The 20843-nt window shown below is 43.3% G+C and overlaps 1 protein-coding gene across 2 annotated transcripts in view; it reads left to right on the top strand.

Annotated features, from left to right (window-relative positions):
- Positions 1-227: 227 nt before the first annotated feature.
- The window catches only part of NUP210 (nucleoporin 210), a 287888-nt gene continuing 267272 nt past the window's right edge, over positions 228-20843 (top strand). For both annotated transcript variants that reach the window (XM_073592410.1, XM_073592411.1), the window contains exon 1: positions 228-638. In XM_073592410.1, the coding sequence (XP_073448511.1) occupies positions 481-638 (158 nt within the window). In that variant the 5' untranslated portion in view covers positions 228-480. The remainder of the gene's footprint in view (positions 639-20843) is intronic.

Raw genomic sequence — 20843 nt, 5'->3', positions numbered from 1 at the left:
GTGGCACATCACTTGTAGTAACTGTCCAGCACTGTGCACTCCTCTATCACCTCACATAGAAATCTGGGGACAACTATATTCTCCTCACTATAGAGTTCTCCTCACTATAGAGTTCTCCTCACTATAGAACTCCCCTCACCACCCCTCCTCCTCCCGCCATAGGTGAGGGCTGCACGTGCTCTCACACACAGCCTGCAGCGATAGCGGAGTGTGTGAGCCGCCCTCAGTGTGCACAGCACCCCCTCCCTCTCTTTACGGCGCTTCCTCTCAGATAGCGGGCTGAGGAGGAGGAGGATCCGTTACCAGGAATGAAACACATGGCGGGAGCGCAGAGGTAGCCGGCCCCCCGCACATAGTGACTGAGAGCCATTACTGAGGTACACGTGTGTGCCCTGCCCCGGAGAACGTCGTGTCATCCCCCCCCTGTACAGAAGGAGGACAGCCGAGCACAGGAGTGTGTAGGAGACCTCAGGGGTCACAATGGGGCTCTTATCTGTTCAGACTCTGCTTGTCATTGCCCTGACAGGGCTGCACCTCACATACTGCTCCAAGCTCAATATCCCCAAACTGCTCCTACCATATACAAGAGGAACCCGGATCAACTACACCCTGGAGGTCACTGAGGGCTGCTACAAATGGTAAGTCAATGGGCCCCTCTAACCCCTTCCTCCCTCTAGACCAGTGACCCCTACACTCCATTACACAGGATATGGGGGTGTCACTGGACTCATCAGCTCTTACTAGACAAGGTGGTCTGTGCAGTCAGGAAAGGTTAGAACCTCTGTCAGGTGTTGATGTGGGGGATCTACACACTGATCAGCCATAACTTTATGACCACTGACAGGTAAAATTGATTATCTCGCTACAATGGCATCTGAAATGGGTGGGATTCATTAGTCAGCAAGTAAACATGTTGTCCCTGAAGTTGATGGATTGAAAGTAGAAAAAAAATGGGCATCCAGTTTGTTGTGTATGGGGCTGTGTATCCACAGACCGGTCTGGGTACCCACGCTGACCCGTGACCACATCCAAAAGTGCCTACAATGGGCACATGAGCATCAGAACTGGACAATGGCGCAATGGAAGAAGGTGGTCTGGTATGATGAATCTCGTTTTTCTTTTACATCATATGGATGGCCAGGTGCATGTTCATCACTTACCTAGAGGAGAGATGGCACCAGGCTGCATTATAGGAAGACAACAAGCCAGCGGAGGCAGTGTGATGCTTTGGGCAATGTTCTGCTGGGAAACCTTGGTTCCTGCCATTCATGTGGAATAAGGATGAGCTCCGGCGTGTTGGCAGAGCCCGCTAGGAAGTCGGCACTGTGCTAATCATAGGCACTTCCTGGCGGGCTCTGCACGTGGGCTGTGCCAACACGCCGGAGCTCATCCTTAATGTGGATGTTACTTGACATGTGCCCCCTTCCTAAACATTATTGCTGACCAAGTACACCCCTTCAAGGAAATGGTATTCCGCAGTGTTCTCTGTTTGGGGGATAATGCGTCCTGTCACACTGCAAGAATGGCTTGAGGAACACAAAATCAAGTTCAAAGTGTTGACTTGGCCCATAAAGTCTCCAGATCCCCAATCCAATCAAGCATCTATGGAATGTGCTGAAAGAATAAGTCCGGTTGATTGAGGCTCCACCCTGAAGAACTTAAAGGATCTGCTACTGACTGCTTGTTGCCAGACACCATAGCATTCCTTCGGGGGTCTAGTGAAGTCCATGCCTCAGGTCAGGCTTGTATTGGCAGCAAAAGGGGGACCTACTCAATATTAGGTGGGTGGTCATAATGGTATGTCTGATCGTTGTATATTCACATTCTGACTAAGACCAGGCCATAGACAGTGATTTTTCTTTCCTGCACGGGTTGCAGAAAAGAAAATCACTTGATTCCCTCAACGACACAGTGTCGACAGGGGATTCCTCGTGGAGCCATTGTGTTCTCCTGGTGGGTGGGGGGGAGCTGTCTCAGCAGGGAGAACTAGGTGATTATTGCTAGCAGCTATAACAGCTGCTAGCAATAATCACATGTAAAATCCAGCAGGCTGGTTGTACCCAAGTTAAAGGAGAAGTCCAGGCTGAGCTTTTTAGGCTGGGCTTCTCCTAAGGGTCACAGGACTGCAATTCGTTTTGCACTCCTATGACCCGTTTTCAGAGGAGAGCGGTCTAAAGTCAGCTCTCCACTGACGTCACCAAGATCAGTCAAGGCAGTCATCCCGATTTAGGAAGTCTGGATCCGCCAGCTGCCTGGACTGATGGCAGTCTTAGCCTCTCAGCGAGCCGCTGACCCGGCTGCACCCCTCCACAGCTCAGCGTTTTAATGAGCGTGGAGGAGCAGAGCAGGAGAGATGCTGACTGATGGGCAGAAGCTCTCCGCTTGGGGAGGTGAGAGAACTGAGCCATCGGAGATGTTCAGTTGTCAGTGAAGAGGCAGTTGGGGACAAATGCAGCATCAGACCGATGCTGCATCCACCTAGGTAAGTATGAATTGGGGGGGTAAAAAAAGCCATACTTCTCTTTAAATTGATCAATCAACTTTGGTTCATTCAGCCTGCCCATACATGGTTCAAATCTCTTTTAGTTCCTGCTGAAGCGGTTGAGATTCAAACTCTGTGGGTGGATTTAGTTGCTGTTGTCACCAAGACAGGAGATGACAGGAATTCTACAATGTTGCCAATGTCACGAAACAGGAATAAAGGGGAAAGCTCCCTGGTGACATAGTCCTTCACTTTAGGGAGATTTGCTCTTCTCGTTGTGTCTTTGGGACAGGAAGTGAGTGAAAATCCTTTAAAGCTGAACTCGGGTATTTTTTGACATTTGCATGTCAGATTAAGCTATGATGTGTGCCCCATGTGCGAATGCTGCTGCCACATGCCCTCGCTGCCCATCTAAAAAGTGATGTGTGGCGGGTTCATGTTTCAGAGGGAATTTGACTGGTAGGTGGAATGTCACCTCCAGGATGCCTGTTTTAACCCTATAAGCCCACACCACTGCAATGCACACCGTTTCGTGGTGGCCCCATTTACTTGAATAGGTCATGTTCAGCGGCAGTACTGCTTGCTGAACATGACGGGGTATCATTTTTGCCACATAACAAAATGGCTGCAGAATGCTTACCATACAGCTTCTTTGCAGCTTAAAGGGGGTGGCAAGACCAAGGCTTTGCAAGTGTAACCTAGGGCTTAAAGTGATACTAAAGTATTGTTTTTTTAGTTAAAAATAACGAACGGGTTATACTTAACTGCCCTGTGCAGTTGGATTTGCACAGAGCAGCCCAGGATCCTCCTCTTCTCGGGTCCCTCTTCGGCACTCCTGGCCCCTCCCTCCTATTGAGTGCCCCCACAGCAAGTGGCTTGCTATGGGGGAAGCCGAGCTATGTATCCATTCAGACATGGAGCCGCGGCATGGCTCCGCCCCTTTTCTCTCCTTATTGGCTGACTGACTTTGACAGCAGCGGGAGCCAATGGTGACACACTGCTGTCTCAGCCAATGAGGAGGGGAGTCCCGCGCAGCCGAGACACTCCTGCAACATCGCTGGATCTATATGGGGCTCAGGTAAATATTAGAGGGGCTGAGGGGGCTGCTGCACACAGAAGGGTTTTTTTATCTTAATGCATAGAATGCATTACTATAACCTTCTGCATTCATTACAGTATGCAGCAAACATCAAGTGCAGAAACTTCGAGTTGTGGCTGGAGTACGGATCACCCATCATCTCCTCCATTCATAAGACCTCTTATACACCACAGCCGCCTGTTGTAACTGATTCCTCTCATATCACGTCTGTTTAAAATGTGTCATTCTTCTAGATGTAACCCCAGGGTTATTTTGTTTAAGTGAAAAGCAATAAAAATTCAACTTTTCAAGTAAAGTCCAGGTACGTGTCTTATTGATTATTTTTTTTTTTTTTTTCCTCAAACAAATATCCCTCGGGTTAGTTAGAAGAATGACACATTTAGAACAGATGTGATGTGAGAGGAATCGGTTACAACCGAGGGCCGTAGTGTATTGTGACACTGCTGGAGCAGTTCCAGGCTGGAACAAGTGGATGTTTTACTTGGCAGTTATTTATTGAAGTCGGTTTTGTCAAAGAGGGAGAGAATTTATAGAAGAACTTCTCAAAGGAATCATGTCTGAAGTTCAAAGACTGAATGCTGGGTAGGGAGTGGTGTCTTTAATAATTACTAGGGGGTTTCTTTGTGTTTTAGCTGCAGTGGGCAGGTTTCGGATAAACAGGATGTTAAAATGTCTAACTCCATTCAGATGTATTAAAAAATGATTCTGAATGGTATTAATTCTACATTCTCATTAAGGCACACCTTGCAGCAACAAGCAAGGTCTGCTTATTACACCAGGGCCCCCACCCTCATATTAAAGAAGCCCCTTCCCTCGCCCCCCCCCCCCCCCCCCCCCCACCAAAAACAAGTTAAAACATGTGTGTGCTATATAGAAAACACGTTGCAGGCATATGTTTAAAATAGAACTAAGGGAAAAACTTTTGGCTAGAGTACAGCTAAGCATACATGGATCTAAATTTGTCCAGTTCAGCGGGGACCGGCCACATTTTGATCTGTGTATTGCCATTCCCACTCAACAGAAATCGGGAATGTTAGAATACTTCTGTCCATCTACTGCAGCCACTGATCAGTGTATTATGACAGCCGAGAGTCTCTGTTGTCAGATTACAGTGGTGGAGGGGGAGGATTCTTCCATCCACCTCACTTTTGTAGGGGCCCACTTGCTGATCAAAAAAAGTAATCTATGGTCATCTTATCTCTGTCAATTTTATCTGTGACCCATTGGGGAGATTTTAATTCCCTTCCTGTCCCAGGAAGTAAGAGGCAATCTCTCCAAAGTGAGGGAACCACTAGGATCGCCACATCTACAGTAGTGTCCCAATTTTCCCTTCTATTCCTGTTCTGGTGACAACCCAAAATTTGGGATTTTTTTTCACTTTCACTCTCAGTGGTAATGGTAAACAGGACAAATAGAGAGCCGAGTAGCACAAACAGGTTTTTATTGCTGACGGGTATTTTAATCCCTCTCCACGCTATCTAAAACAAAATAAAATGTTTTGCCTTTAGTTATACTTTTTAGCAAAATTATGTTATTTAACCACTTCCGGACTGCCGCACAACGATGTACGTCCAAACTTTGAAGGGGTATATCGTTGTTATGGCAGCAGCTAGCTGCCATAACCCCGGTATCCCCGTTTTCGTGCGGCAGTCCTCTTTCTGATAAAAGTGGTCCCTGCGGCGGATTCGCCACAAGATCACTTTTATCGGTGGCGGGAGAGGGGGCCCCCCGCCGCGATCAGGTGCCCTCCGCCACTTACCGGAGCCATCGGTAGCGGCGGAGGCGATCGCATCCGTCTCCGTCCTGTCCCTGGAAATGAGTGAGGCTAAGATGGCGCCCACTCGTCTCCATGACACTGCTGGGCGGAAGCGACGTCAAAACGTCACTTCCGCCCACGCCTCTTAAAGGCATATTTTTTTTAAATGACTTTTTTTTTTTTTTTTTTTTTTTTATTGCATTTTAGTGTAAATATGAGATCTGAGGTCTTTTTGACCCCAGATCTCATATGTAAGAGGTCCTGTCATGCTTTTTTCTATTACAAAGGATGTTTACATTCCTTGTAATAGGAATAAAAGTGACACCATTTTTTTTTTTTTAAACAGTGTAAAAAAAAAAAATAAAATAAAATAATGTAAAATAAATAATAAAAATAAATTTTTTTTTTTTAAAAAACCCCCCTGTCCCAACGAGCTCGCGCGCAGAAGCGAACGCATACGCGAGTAGTGCCTGCATATGAAAACAGTGTTCAAACCACACATGTGAGGTATCGCCGCGACTGGTAGAGCGAGAGCAATAATTCTAGCTCTAGACCTCCTCTGTAACGCAAAACATGCAACCTGTAGAATTTTTTAAACGTCGCCTATGGAGATTTTTGAGGATAAAAGTTAGACGCCATTCCACGAGCGGGCGCAATTTTGAAGCGTGACATGTTGATGTTGGGTATCAATTTACTTGGCGTAACATTATATTTCACAATATAAAAAAAAATTTGGCTAACTTTACTGTTGTCTTATTTTTTTTATTAAAAAAAGTGAATTTTCTCCAAAAAAAGTGCGCTTATAAGACCACTGCGCAAATACGGTGCAAAAAAAGTATTGCAACTACCGCCATTTTATTCTCTAGGGTGTTAGAAAAAAAACATATATAATGTTTGGGGGTTCTAAGTAATTTTCTAGCAAAAAAAACTGTTTAAACACCTAAAATCCAAAACGAGGCTGGTCCTTAAGTGGTTAAAGTTAACTTGCCTTTCTCTGAGTTTTTCTGAGGCACTGGTGCCCTCCAGTTACCCCCCTTGGGAAGGCCAGGTCACCAAATGACACCCCAAATAGGTTTATATGTTGTAATGGCTTTAGCAATGTAAGGCTCGGTTCACACTTATGTGATTGCACACATTACATGTGATTCGCACTGCATTCCTGTACACATCACATGCAATGTCTGTACAATGCATTATCAGCCATACAGTTTGTATGGCTGAAATCGCATTCGCACCCAAAGGGTGCAAGACTGCACTTTTTTCTTTGGTCTGCGCTGTATTTGGATCGCATGCAATACGATTCCATCTGTTTCCACAGTTCACACTGCGTTCTGCGAACCGTTAGGGGGGTGTCATTAAAGGGTAAGTTTACCTTTACAGAAAAATCTGTAAGGTGAGCTTACACAGGACCCCCTCCTGGTCCCGCTGACCTTGGCAATCTCCCGTTCTGAGCCCCAGTATGTGCGTTTCAGGGGCTTAGAAATGCCCTCTGCATCCACACGTCTTCTTCCCAGCTGACAGGACGGGCTATGTGGCCTCTGATTTGTCAATGCCGACCAATTAGAATGCTCTGAAACGTCCTTCCTGACGGGGTACATTTTGGACATTCAGCTGAGGGGATTTGTAAACCCCGGACTCCTGATGTGGATATACTGGGGCTCAGAATGGGAGATTGCCACGGTCCAGGTCAGCGGGACCAGGGGGAGGAGGGTGAGGAGGGGGTCCTGTGTAAGTTCACCTTACAGATTTATCTGTAAAGGTGAACTTACCCTTTAATTTTTATATTGGGCAGAGTGCATTGTGAACTGTACGATTCTGATGGTTCCCACATCACACCTGTGTGAATCTAGCCTTAGACCCCTTTCACACTGGGGCGGTTTGCAGGCGGTATTGCGCTAAAAATACCGCCTGCAAACCGCCCCTAAACAGCCTCCGCTGTTTGTTCAGTGTGAAAGCCCGAGGGCTTTCACACTGAAGCGGTGCACAGGCAGGGCGGTGAAAAAAGTCCTGCAAACCGCTTCTTTGGAGCGGTGAAGGAGCGGTGTATTCACCGCTCCTTCACCGCTCCTGCCCATTGAAATCAATGGGACAGCGCGGCTATACTGCAGCTATAGCCGTGCTGTACGAGGGATTTTAACCCTTTTTCGGCCGGCAGCGGGGGTTAAAACCACACAGCTAGCGGCCGAATACCGCTGCAAGAACGACGGTACAGCAGCGCTAAAAATAGCGCTGTTGTACCGCCGACGCCCCCACCGCCCCAGTGTGAAAGGGGCCTTAGTGTTGGGTAGTGTAATGCCGCTTATGCTGTTAACACTGTGCCAATATGTAAACAATAATAAACTGTATTAGATCTTACAGCACATGCACAAGATCTAGCTTAGGCCTGTTTCACACGGGTTCAGCTTGTATAAGAGCAGCATGAATAGCAAGCTTTGGCAAAGCATTTGCAGAGCTTTCAAGAAGCTTTGTTGAAGCTTTTTCAATTCAAAGATTTTTATTGGATTTTTCAGAAATTTAACAAAAATAGTACATTAACATTTTGGGTCGACAATGTCACCATAAAACAGATATAAGACATCTGTAAGCGAACAAAATACATTACCAGTATATATATATATTTTTTTTTTACTGTAGACTAAATGCAGCCAACAGTGTATTATTCTTTAATAATAAAATAATCCTTCTTTACATCAAAGGGGAACACTCTGTAAACGTTAACTACTTCCCATCCGGCCTATTGTAATAATACGGCTGGGCAGGAGCTCTGTTATCCCAAGGGGATGTCATATGATGTCCTCACAGCAATAATCTCAGTTGCACACAAACGATGGCTTGTCATTCATAGCCATTGTGTATTATTGTGATCTCTGTGATTGGTCACAGTGACCACATGGTACAGGGCCAATTGCAGCGTGTGTGATAGCTGTGGCCAATCGCATCTATCACACTAGTACACAGTGGCACATGGATGCCATTCACAGCGCAAAAATGATTGCTTATAAAAATGATCACTGTAATAAGCAGTCATAGTGTAAAAAAATCCTGATAACCTCCTCAGAGCAAGTAAACAATTAAAAGACTTTTTTTTTAAAAACCTACTATTACCAGTCAGTATCCCTGATCTCCACCACACCATTCATATGGTGACAGTATGTAAAAAAAAAAAAAAAAAAAAAAATTGTGGCAAATTGCAATTAAAAAAAAAAAAAAAAAAAAAACTTTCCATGCGTCTTACTAAACCTCCAGGGCCTCAGGAAATGAGGTAGTCAGTAAATCAGGATTGATACATTTTCAAATACTATAGTTTGTAGACTTAATAATTTTCACACAGACTAAATATTATCCACCGATTTGGGTTATTGTTACTAAAGAAATTTAGCATTTACATTTTGGCCTAAATTTATGAAGAAAGATTATTTGCAAAATATTATAACCAAAACAAATTATATAGCAAAAAAAAAAAAAAAAAGTGGTTATTTAATACCACCAAAAGAAAGCTCTGTCTTTAAAAAAAAAAAAAATTTCATTGGGGTGCACTAATTGTCATTTAACCACTTCAATACCAGGCACTTAGACACCTTCCCGCCCAGGCCAATTTTCAGCTTTCAGCGCTGTCGCAATTTGAATGAAAATTGCGCGGTCATGTTACACTGTACCCAAACAAAATTATTATCATTTTGTTCCCACAAATAGAGCTTTCTTTTGGTGGTATTTGATCACCTCTGCGGTTTTTATTTTTTGCGCAACAAATAAAGAAAGACTGAAAATCTTGAAAAAAAACACGTTTTTCTTTGTTTCTTTTAAAATTTTTTGTAAATAAGTACGTTTTCTTCTTTAATGACGGGCACTGATAGGCACTAATGAGGTGGCACTGATGGGCACTGGTAGGCGGCACTGATGGGCACTTGTAGGCTGCACTGATAGGTGGGCACCAATGACACTGGTGGCATTGCTGGGTAGACCTGAAATGTAATGGTGCCAATCAGTGCCCATTTGTGGGCACTGATTGGCACAGATTGGGCACATGTGGATGGCCATGGGTACATACCTGGCCATCCACATGTTGCCCCCTTCCCTGGTGGTCCTATTGGTGTCCCTGGTGGTCATCTGTCAGGAGAGCTGCCGACCGGCTCTCCTCTACTCGCGTCTATCAGACGCGAGTGAGGAAAAGCCGATCAACGGCTCTTCCTATTGACATCGTGATCAGCCGTGATTGGACATGGCTGATCACGTGGTAAAGAGCCTCCGCCGGAGGCTTTTTGCCAAGATCGGTGTAGCGGTGTGTCATGCTGACGCACCGTTCCACCGATCGCCACAATGCGCGCCCCCGCGCGGCAGCATGTTATATGACGTCCAGTCAGGATAATGGAACCACCGCCCGGCCGTCAGTCTGCTATAGGCCAGGCGGGAAGTGGTTAAAGTGTGACGGCGCTGAAATGTGAAAATCAGCGTGGGCTGGAAGGGGGTGGAAGTGTCCAGTATTGGTAAGTGGTTAAAGTATCATTCAACTCCAGTTTGTAAATGTTGAACATGGTTCCTACTGGGAGTTTTAATTACCACTTTAAGCAAGCTGCTAGCAGGCTTCAGCAATCCTTCAACAAACTTCCAGAATTAATGAAGCCTGCTAGCAGCTTACTTAAAGTGGTAATCCACACTCCCATAAGGATTTGTGTTTAACATTTACAAACTGGAGCTGAATAGTACTTCAAAAGCCTCAACAAAGCTTGCTGAAAGCTCTGAAAATGCTTTGTCAAAGCTTGCTGTTCATACTGCTCTTATTCAAGCTGAAGCCCATGTGAAACAGTCCTTAGACTTCATCAGTGGTCTGCCACAGAAAACAAGAAGAAACTGTTTACTGATGACCTATTTGTTTTAATATGGTGCCACAGATTAGAAGTGGGTTGGTTTGTGGGGAACCCAGAAGACTAAAGAGGTGTGAAGTCCGCTTTAGGCTGCATTCAGACCTGTGAAGAGATCTGACTCTGTTTACATGCGAGAAGGAGGTTCTCAGCGATTAGCTTCATAAAACTGTCCCATTGAAAGAAATGGGAGGCTGTCGGCTCCCAGAGCTAACTGCAGCATCTCTTATGTGATCACTTGTGCACCAATCACCTAGAAGTGATCAGCCCTGGACACTGAGTATCTCCGAATATCCAAAATCTTGCAAGAAGGCAGCTCAGTACAGCACAGGACCATCTTCATGTGAGAACTGAGGTCTTCAACATTCCCAGGATCTGTGATAGACACCTGAGTTTGAACAGGCTGCACAGTACAGTCTATAATCTATCCAATGTGGTAACTCTTTATCCTTAACACATAAGAAAATCTCTTGCAGGATGCTTGTGTTTGAGTGTGATTGATACTGAACTGTGCCAGCATAAAACAATCTAGTGAGGACTATTGTATTTTCATTAAAGCAATTGTAAACCTCTGGGTTTATTTTATTTTTTTTAGACCTGCAAGGTAAAGCCATAATGTGCTAGTATGTGAAAACAGAGGAGGCTCCTTCCATCTTCATCCGTCTTCCTTCCGGGTTTGTAGACTCCGGCTGTGTGGCAAGCACAGGGCAGCTGTCATTTACGGCACAGGATTCTGAAGGGACGGCCTGGGTGGCTGTTCCTTCACAGCGCATGCGCCCATGACATCATCGGCTGCATGTATAGTAAATATCTCTTAAAAGGCGCACGATTAGAAGATATTTACAGTACCTATAGATAAGCCTTATATTACAGTTGTTGTGCTCATAAGTTTATGTACCCTGGCAGAATTTGATTTCTTGGACATTTTTCAGAGAATATGAATGATAACACAAAAACATTTCTTTCACTCGTAGTTAGTGTGTTTATTATCAATGAACTGTGTTTACTCTTTTTAAATCATGACAACCAGGGTGGATTTGATTTAAATCCAGTAGATTTAAATCCTGATTTAAATCACTAGTAAAAAAGGCTTTATTTAAATCAACTCAATTTTAATCATAATTTTTAAAGAGCAATTGTCATCTCAGTCCCACAACGCTCTCCTCCTCTGACCCGCTGTTGACTCACCGACCGTCTCATTCACTTTAATGGGATGGCTGGTGATGAGGCAGTGATACAACAAGGTGAGGGACGTGGTGGCAGCAGGTGAGTGGATGCCCGGTAACAGGCGCTGCCATGATGAATCTGAAATGACAGGTGCTCTTTAAATGTAAGGACTTATTCTTGCTGGTAGTTAAAATATTTAATATTTGCAAAAAAATGAAGGTTTCCTATTTAGATTTAAGAAGCTGTCAGGTTAGTAAAACAGCGATATCAGAACCGATTCAATCATACAGTTTGTAGTGTAGATTTGCATAACAATGGGATAAAGGGATATTCCTGAACTTTGGTTTATCTCATGGTTACTGTGCCATTGTGTGAATGCATCAATGCAGTGCATGTTATCTCAGTTTGCAGACCTTGGATTCATTGAATGAGTTTACCAAAAATGTAAATATTGCAGAATATACAGCCTCATGCTATATAACTAATCTCCTTTTCATGCTGAATAAACAATTATTAATGTATCTTAAATAGAAAACTATCTTTAGATAGATTTTTACTCCAAAAGCATTTATTAAAATAAATGTGATAAAAAATTGATTGAAATAAAAAATAAAATCAGATTGATTTTTATTTAAAAAAAAAAAAAAAAAAAAGATTTATATCCACCCTGATAACAGAAACTACCCAAATGACCCTGATCAAAAGTTTACATACCCTGGTGATTTTGGCCTGGTAACATGAACACAAGTTGAAACAAAGGGGTTTGAATGGCTATTAAAGGTAACCATACTCACCTGTGATCTGTTTGCTTTTAATTTGTGTGTGTGTACAAATGAGTTTCTGGACTCCTGACAGACCCTTGCATCTGTCATTCAGTGCTGCACTGAGGTTTCTGGATTCTGAGTCATGGAGAAAGCAAAAGAATTGTCAAAGGATCTGCGGGAAAAGTTAGTTGAACTGTATAAAACAGGAAAGGGATATAAAAAGATATCCAAGGAGTTGAGCATGCCAATCCAAGAAGTGGAAAATGAAGGGTTCTGTTGAAACCAAACCACGGTCAGGTAGACCAACTAAAATTTCAGCCACAACTGCCAGGAAAATTGTTCGGGATGCAAAGAAAAACCCACAAATAACTTCAGGTGAAATACAGGACTCTCTGAAAACATGTGGTGTGGCTGTTTCAAGGTGTACAATAATAAGGCACTTGAAGAAAGATGGGCTGCATGGTCGAGTTGCCAGAAAAAGCCATTACTATGCAAATGCCACAAAGTATCCACTTACAATATGACACAGAGATAAGTCTCAAACCTTCTGGCACAAAGTAATTTTTAGTGATAAGACCAAAATTTAGCTTTTTGGCCACAACCGTAAATGCTACATTTGGAGAGGAGTCAACAAAGCCTATGATGAAAGGTGCACCATTCCTATTCCTGTGAAACACGGAGGTGGATTGCTGAAGTTTTGGGGATGTGTGAGCTACAAAGGCACAGGAAATTTGGTCAAAATTCATGGCAAGATGAATCCAAAAATACTGGAGGAAGCTGCGCATGTTAACCCTCAATGTTAACCCTCAAGTTGCATGAAATTTGTACCTGAATGTTAGAGCTGCACTTAATTTATTTTTGCAGAAAATTACTAACAACCCCCAATAATTATATATTTTTTTTTCTTACAACCTAAAAAATAAAATGGCGGTCGTTGCAATACTTTCTGTCATACCGTATTTGCGCCGAGTCCTGCATTCAGCGTATATGGACGCCGAATGCTGGACTCGGGAGCGCGCCAGCAAAGTAACCCCCCTCGGAGAAGCGATTCTCCGAGGGGGTTATCGGATGTGGGGAGGAGCTGTGAGAGCCACCGGGGGACCCCAGAAGAGCAGGTTCAGGGCCACTCTGTGCAAAACGAGCTGCACAGTGGAGGTAAGTATGACATGTTTGTTATTTAAAAAAAAAAAATAAAAAATTTACCCTTACAATCAATTTAAAGAAAACGAAATACGGCACTAAAAAGCAGATAACAATTTTCAGGCCAAAGCTGGGATTAAAGATCCTTCTTTTTTTTTTTTTTTTTTTGCTGTTAGGTTCCCTGCCTGCATTCTTTTAAAATGAATTTCTAGCACAGTATGTCAGCTTTTTAGAGGGTCTCGATTACAGAACAGTTCTCGCCACAGAATCCCAAAGGGGTTTCAATACAGAAGAGTTTATATTCGTTATGTCATACAGATTTGTTGTCTCTGCATACGTTACTTTTATTTAAACATTGAGACTAAATATAGTTTTTTTTCATTAAAGTAATCTCTAATGTGTGTAGATTTCCTTTGATGCTTGATGACTGATATTACATCATGTCTTCTATTCAGACTTTTTTACTCTGTGCCAGCTGCTCTTTGCCAAAGGATTATTCCTAAGTAGTTAATTATTTTATTGGAGAGGCAGCTCATGGCTGGTCTTTACTGCTTTCTTATTCGTGAAATTAAAATACAATTGCATTTGTTTTAGCACTGGTTAGGCAATACTGGCCTCTGATTCCTGTAGAATAGGGTTTTCTCCACAGGATATCACTTAACCAGTAAGTATTATCAGTACAGGATGTTACGCAGAGTAAATAGATCATATATCAATTGAACATGTCACGCTTTAAAATTGCTCACACTCATGGAATGGCGCCAAATTTCAGTACTTAAATATCTCCATAGGCACCGCTTGATAAATTTTTTACAGATTAGAGTTAGAGGAAGTCCTGGGCTAGAATTATTGCTCTCGCTCTAATGTTCGTGGCGATGCCTCACATGTGTGGTTTGACCGCCATTTACATATGCAGATGCGACCTACATATGCGCTTCTGCGTGCAAGCATGCTTTTTTTTTTTTATCACTTGTATTCCTATTGCAAGAAATGTATACGTTCCTTGTAATATGAAATGACAGGTCCTCTTTACAGAGAGATCAGGGGTCACATCTCTCCTCCTAGGTTGGAAAAGCCTGAGTAAAAAAAAAAAAAAAAAAAAAAAAAAAGTGATCTCAGCCTTTTTCGGGTAAAAAAAAAAAAAAAAATGGCTGAAGGTCATAGAGATGGCCAGGGACCATCTGGTCTGCTCTGTTGTAAACAGCCACCGCCGGCCGATTCATTCTCTGGCTCGCCAATTGCACGGGCGAACCGGTAGAAGCACCGGAGGGAGGGGGGGGGGTCAGATGTCCCCTTCCGCCGCCTGTAAAAACAAAAAAACAATCAAGCGGCTGATAAAGGACCTTTTTTCCTAGTCAATGTACAACTGTCACATGATCCAGATCTTTCCCATCCTGTCTGCAGGGAAACATAAGCAGGAGCAGCTTCTAGTCCTCTGCTGCTTGTCACAAAAAAAAACAGCCTTTGGAATACAGAGTAAAAATACATAAATAATACTAATAATCTGTTTTTTTTTTTGTTTAATACATTTTTATTAAAGGAAAATATAGCAAAAATATAAATTACAACTCAACGTAGGTAACATTTTCATATTAGAAAAAACATAGATCATAGTACTCATGGATGACAGCGAATATATGTAAGTCAGTTATATAGGGGGGTAATTAAAAACAACCTTCTTGATCCCCTTCAATCTGGATTTCGCCCTCAACACTCCACAGAAACTGCTCTTTTAAAACTCACAAATGACCTACTAACTGCAAAAACCAACGGACACTATTCTGTACTCCTACTTCTGGATCTTTCAGCTGCCTTTGACACGGTTGACCACCCCCTCCTCCTCAAAAAAACTTCACTCCATCGGTCTCCGTGACTGTGCTCTTCAGTGGCTCTCATCCTACCTATCCCAACGCACCTTCAGTGTCACTTACAATTCTACTTCCTCCACTCCTCTTCCCTTCTCTGTCGGGGTCCCCCAAGGTTCTGTTCTTGGACCTCTTTTATTTTCAATCTACACCTCTTCCCTGGGTCAGCTGATAGCCTCTCATGGCTTTCAATATCATTTCTATGCTGATGACACACAAATCTATCTCTCCACCCCTCAACTCACTCCATCAGTCTCTTCACGCATCACTAACTTACTAACCGACATATCTGTATGGATGTCACACCACTTCCTCAAACTCAACTTGTCCAAAACCGAGCTTATAATATTTCCTCCCCCACGTGCCTCTTCCCTTGACTTCTCTGTGAAGAGCAATGGCAAAACCATCCACCCGTCCCCACATGTCAGGGTGCTAGGTGTTATCCTAGATTCTGAACTCTCCTTTCAGCCCCACATCCAATCACTTTCCAAAGCTTTCCGCCTCAACCTCCGCAACATCTCTAAACTACGTCCCTTTCTAACCAGTGAAACTACAAAGCTCCTGATTCACTCCCTGGTTATCTCTCGCCTCGACTACTGCAACTCCCTCCTCATTGGCTTACCTTTAAATAGACTATCCCCCCTTCAGTCCATCATGAATGCTGCTGCCAGACTCATCCACCTTACAAACCGATCAGTGTCTGCTACCCCTCTCTGCCAATCCCTCCATTGGCTGCCACTCGCCCAACGAATTAAATTCAAAATACTAACAATAAGTTACAAAGCCATCCACAACTGTGCCCCCAGCTACATCACTAACCTAGTCTCAAAATACCAACCTAAACGCCATCTCCGTTCCTCCCAAGATCTCCTGCTCTCTAGCTCCCTCATCACCTCCTCCCATATCCGCCTCCAGGACTTCTCCCGAGCCTCGCCCATCCTCTGGAATTCCCTACCCCAATCTGTCAGACTGTCTCCAAATTTATCCACTTTTAGGCGATCCCTGAAGACTTTCCTCTTCAGAGAAGCCTATCCTGCCTCCATCTAACAACTGCATTATTTTCTCCATTAGCTCATCCCCCACAGCTATTACCCTTTTGTATAACTTGACCCTCCCTTCTAGATTGTAAGCTCTAACGAGCAGGGCCCTCTGATTCCTCCTGTATTGAATTGTATTGTACTTGTACTGTCTGCCCTAATGTTGTTGTAAAGTGCTGCGTAAACTGTCGGCGCTATATAAATCCTGAATAATAATAATATTATAGTGTTTATATATATATATATATATATATATATATATATATATATATATATATATATATATATATATATATATATATATATATATATATATATATATATATATCATACAGAGAATTAACGTTCAACCTAATTAGAAAGAGGTTTTTTATTATGTGAGCACTATAATCCCAAAGCTTTTAAAACCAGAAAAAAGAAAGATGTATCTTTGGTTTAATGAGAGAACTGAGTATAAAAGGATAGTGGAGAGAAAGTAGAGAGAAAGAAAAAAATAAAGAAGAGGGAAGGACGGAGAGAGGAGAAATGAAAGGAGAGATAGAATAAGGAAGGAAGAGGGGGAAGGTGGGTTGCCGGCATGCATAGCCACTTATTAAAAAGGTGGGGAAGGTATCAGAGGTCAAATGTATGATAGCTGAGTTTGAATAACAGGTTTTAAGGGGTTTGTGCAATGAGGTCTCTATATGAGGAGGAGGTTTGAAATTTTTTCCATGGATCCCATATTAACGAATGTTTCTGGGAGGTCCCTCTAATATTGTGAGTGATGCCCTCCATGAGGTAAACATTGTCAACTGTATGTAGCCACACTTTTATAGAAGGAGATACTGGTTGACCCCAAAGAGTGGGGATTAGGGCCTTGGCAGTATTCAACAGATGAGGGATGAGTGAGCGTTTATACACCCTTATAGGAGTTGTTGTAACATGAAAAAGGATAGCCCAGGGGTCATTAGGTATATCGACTTCAGCAATCTGGACAATTAGAGCACATATGTTATCCCAGTATGATCAAATAAGTGGACAGAACCACCATATGTGTGCATGAGTAGCTTTGTTCCCACAGTTCCTCCAGCACAATGGGGAACTGGCGGGGAACATTTGATGCAATTTAACTGGTGTGTAATGCCACCTAGTGAGCAATTTATAGTTTTACCTCTGACATTTTTGAGGCTACGGATGAAGTGTGGGCTAATTGTAGAATCCTATCCTTTTGGTTAGCAGTCAAAGGAAGATCTAGGTCGGTTTCCCATTTAGTCAAGAAAGGTGGGAAGTCAGGAGTTTGAAGAGCAATGAGAGCTTTATAAAATAAGGAAATACTATGTAAAGGGGGGTCCTTTGGATGAAATATTATCTCTATATCGTTTAAGTCGCTGACACCCCTAAGTGGAGTAGGAAGAGATCTTACGAAGTGTTGTAGTTGGTGGTATCTCCATTTATCTAGAAACGTGGCATGGTTAGGTGCAAGGATCATATGTAATGGTTTAAGTATATTGCCATCTAAAATATGATGTAGTAAGAGAGGCTCTTCCGGCCTCCATGTTTTAAAGCCTGGGTCAAGAAGGCCTGGAAGAAAATATTTGTGATTAGAGGAGGTAGTAGGGGGGAATCATAGTTCCAGGTAGGGGGAGGTAGTAGGGGGGAATCATAGTTCCAGGAAAATTTTTTATGTATGGCGTCCCACACATCCAGAGAAGAGATGGTAAGAACTGAGGTATTACGATCAAGGTTCCTGTGAGAACGGGGTATCCAAGGAGCCACTGAAAGATCCACTCCGCTCAGGAAATATTCTATTTGTACCCATAGCTTCGAGTTAAGAGCGTACCTCCAATCAGCTAGCCTGGCTAAAACTGTCGCTTGGTAATACGCTTTAAAACTAGGAAGTGCCAGACCACCTGAGCATTTGGATCGAAACAATAGCTCCCTGGATATTCTGGCGTGACCGTTTCTCCAAATGAAGCGGACTAATAATCTGTTTTAAATTGTCATACAAATATATGAATAAAGTATATACGCTGCGCTAAAAAGTGATATTAGTTGTAGTGTACACTAAAAAGCATGTATATTGCTTCCAAAATAAATATTGGATCAAATGAATAAATGGATTAAATACTTATATGAGTAAATACATAAAATAAATGCATATAACAAATAATGGGAAACCCAATTTAAAAGTGCTTGGTGCATAACTGTGTTTAAAATGCCAAAAGACATATACATTATACTAATCGTGGACTATATTATCACGTTATCAGTGACGCAGCTGGATGCTATGCACATGAGCACCTTGTCATATGACCTGAACCAAACATTTTGCTTGTATTGCTTTTCTTAGCACGGTCATTAATGACATTTTTGGACACTTTATAACTTCACAGGAGCACTTTGTTGTTTTATTTGTACAATGGAATCTCAGATTACGAGCATAATCCCTTCCAGGAGTATGCTCGTAATCCAAAGTACTCGCATATCAAAGCGAGTTTTCCCATTGAAGTCAATGGAAAGGAAAATAATTCGTTCCACATTGACTTTAATGGGGTGCAATACCGTATGCGGCCAGAGGCGGGGACGCCGGAGAGGCTCGGAAACAGCCGAAAAGGTCAGAGCACACTTCGGGCGGACCTCGGAAAGACTCCGTTCACCAGCCTTCCCGAGGTTTGCCAAGGTTGGCCGAACTGTCCTCGGGCATTTCTGTACGCCGAATATCGGCGCTGTTCGGCTCTGGCACCCCCCACCTCAGGCCAAAAGCGGTACTGCACACCGCCTTTTGCCTGAATCCGGCTCGTTTTGCGAGACAGCACTCGGAAACCGAGTTAGGATTTTTAGAAATACAGTGCTAGTTTTGCGAAACACTCGTTAACCGCGTGACTCGCAAACCGAGGTTCCACTGTATATTTCTTTTGGTATTTCAAACACAGTTATGCACCAAGCACTTTTAAATTGAGTCTACCGTTATATGCATTTATTTTATGTATTTAATCTATCTATTCATTTGATCCAACGTTTATTTTGGAAGCAATATACATACTTTTTAGTGTACACTACAACTAATATCACTTTTTAGCTAATTTATTCATTTGTCTTTGCATGATATATGTGACGTGTTTAATGCTAGCAGCTTTTAGGTAATTTATTCAATTCAAGCATCTAGGCAGTGGTGGCTCGCAAGACTTCTCCCATTTTTGTTTTCCTACAAATATATATTTGAAATCAAATCTTTATTAATTTGTGGACTGTAACATGGTGAGGGCAGATTTCTCCTCCATCTTGTGTTCTAGAATAAGGGGGAGTTGAATCCACCATTAATATACATGTAATATCCCGTCCGCATTGTGTTTAGCTGGGCATGGAGGAAGAGGGAGGGAGTGGGCTGTCATTTACAACTATGTATACACCCATGTGTGTGACTCTATAGTCACATGGGCTGCTCAGATGTGATGGGGAGTAAATGCTCAGCATAGAAACCCACTGAAAACTGAGCACGTGCAGAGTTGCCACCACAGCTGCAAAATCCCTAGCTGAATTGGGGACATAGACAGACGATAGAGATAGAGAGCAGCAGGATCAACCAGTTTTTTTGCTGAATAAAGAAAACAAATCTCATAGTGACCGAGTGAGTATGAAGAGCATTTTATTCATTTTTTTTTTTTCTCCATAGACGTGTCACTATTATGAAATTACAGATATGTAATATAGATTTAAGTATGAGGGCACTGTATCTATAACTAACGTATTTTCCCCAATAGTCTTCCAGGACAGCCCTTGAGAGATGGAGCTCCTCCCATCGCCACAGGAAACACATTACCAAATCAGTTCAAAAGGCAGTCCCTCAGGAACATGATCAGTCATTTGTGTTTCCTCCTCTGGAGACATGTTGCTGAGGGACCATTTTTTTGTGTTTTTGGGGTAGGACTCCATCTCTCAGGAACTCCCTGGGAGGATGGAAGCAGGGAAAAGCCAGGCTGGGGGGGGGACGGGGTCTTACCTGCAGCCTGCGACACTATCCCTCCTCTCCTGGGTCATTGGCCATGGGCACCGTCCAACTTTAAAGTGGAGCAGACCCGCTCCTGCCTCCCTCCAGTACCTGGCGAGAGTCAGTGGCGGGTGATGACAGTCTCGGCGATGTGCAGGGAAATTCGGGCAGCTCCTTCATCCAGACCGCATTAGCAGATTCCCCCATGGCAGGCTGTGCCTTGCATCTGTCAAACCGGAAATGCAGAGCGTAATTTCCGGCCGAATGATATTGTAGTGCGCCGAGGCCTTCTCGCTCCAGGTCTCTGAGGAGCAGGGAGGAACGGGAAAGCCCGGCTGTGCGCCTTATCCCAGCCAGCGTCCAGAGCACAGGAGCATTGGGGGACCATGGAAGCTTCTTCCCAGGGCACTCCGGGGGAATCGGGCACAGGTAGGCTGCTGGGCAGTACTGTAATGTGCCTTTTGTTATAGATGGTGACTAGGAAACCGCTAGGTGGTGGGTCCTCACAGTCCCAGATGGAGATAGACTACTAGCTAAGTGCACAGTGGTGTGTTAGCCGGGAACCTTGATGGTTATTCCCCCATCCATTCTCTTTTTCAGATTAAAGAGACTTCAAGGGAGGATAGATAAAGCAGGAAGAAATGCCCTAACTGTGGCACTAAACTCTTTTCCAGCTACACTAAAGCCTTATGCAAGCAATGCATTGC

The sequence above is a fragment of the Aquarana catesbeiana genome, linkage group LG07, assembly GCF_042186555.1.
Source record: "Aquarana catesbeiana isolate 2022-GZ linkage group LG07, ASM4218655v1, whole genome shotgun sequence".
Lineage (NCBI taxonomy): Eukaryota > Metazoa > Chordata > Amphibia > Anura > Ranidae > Aquarana > Aquarana catesbeiana.
Note: the sequence above shows the minus strand (reverse complement) of the source record. Positions and strands in the feature narration are given on the sequence as shown.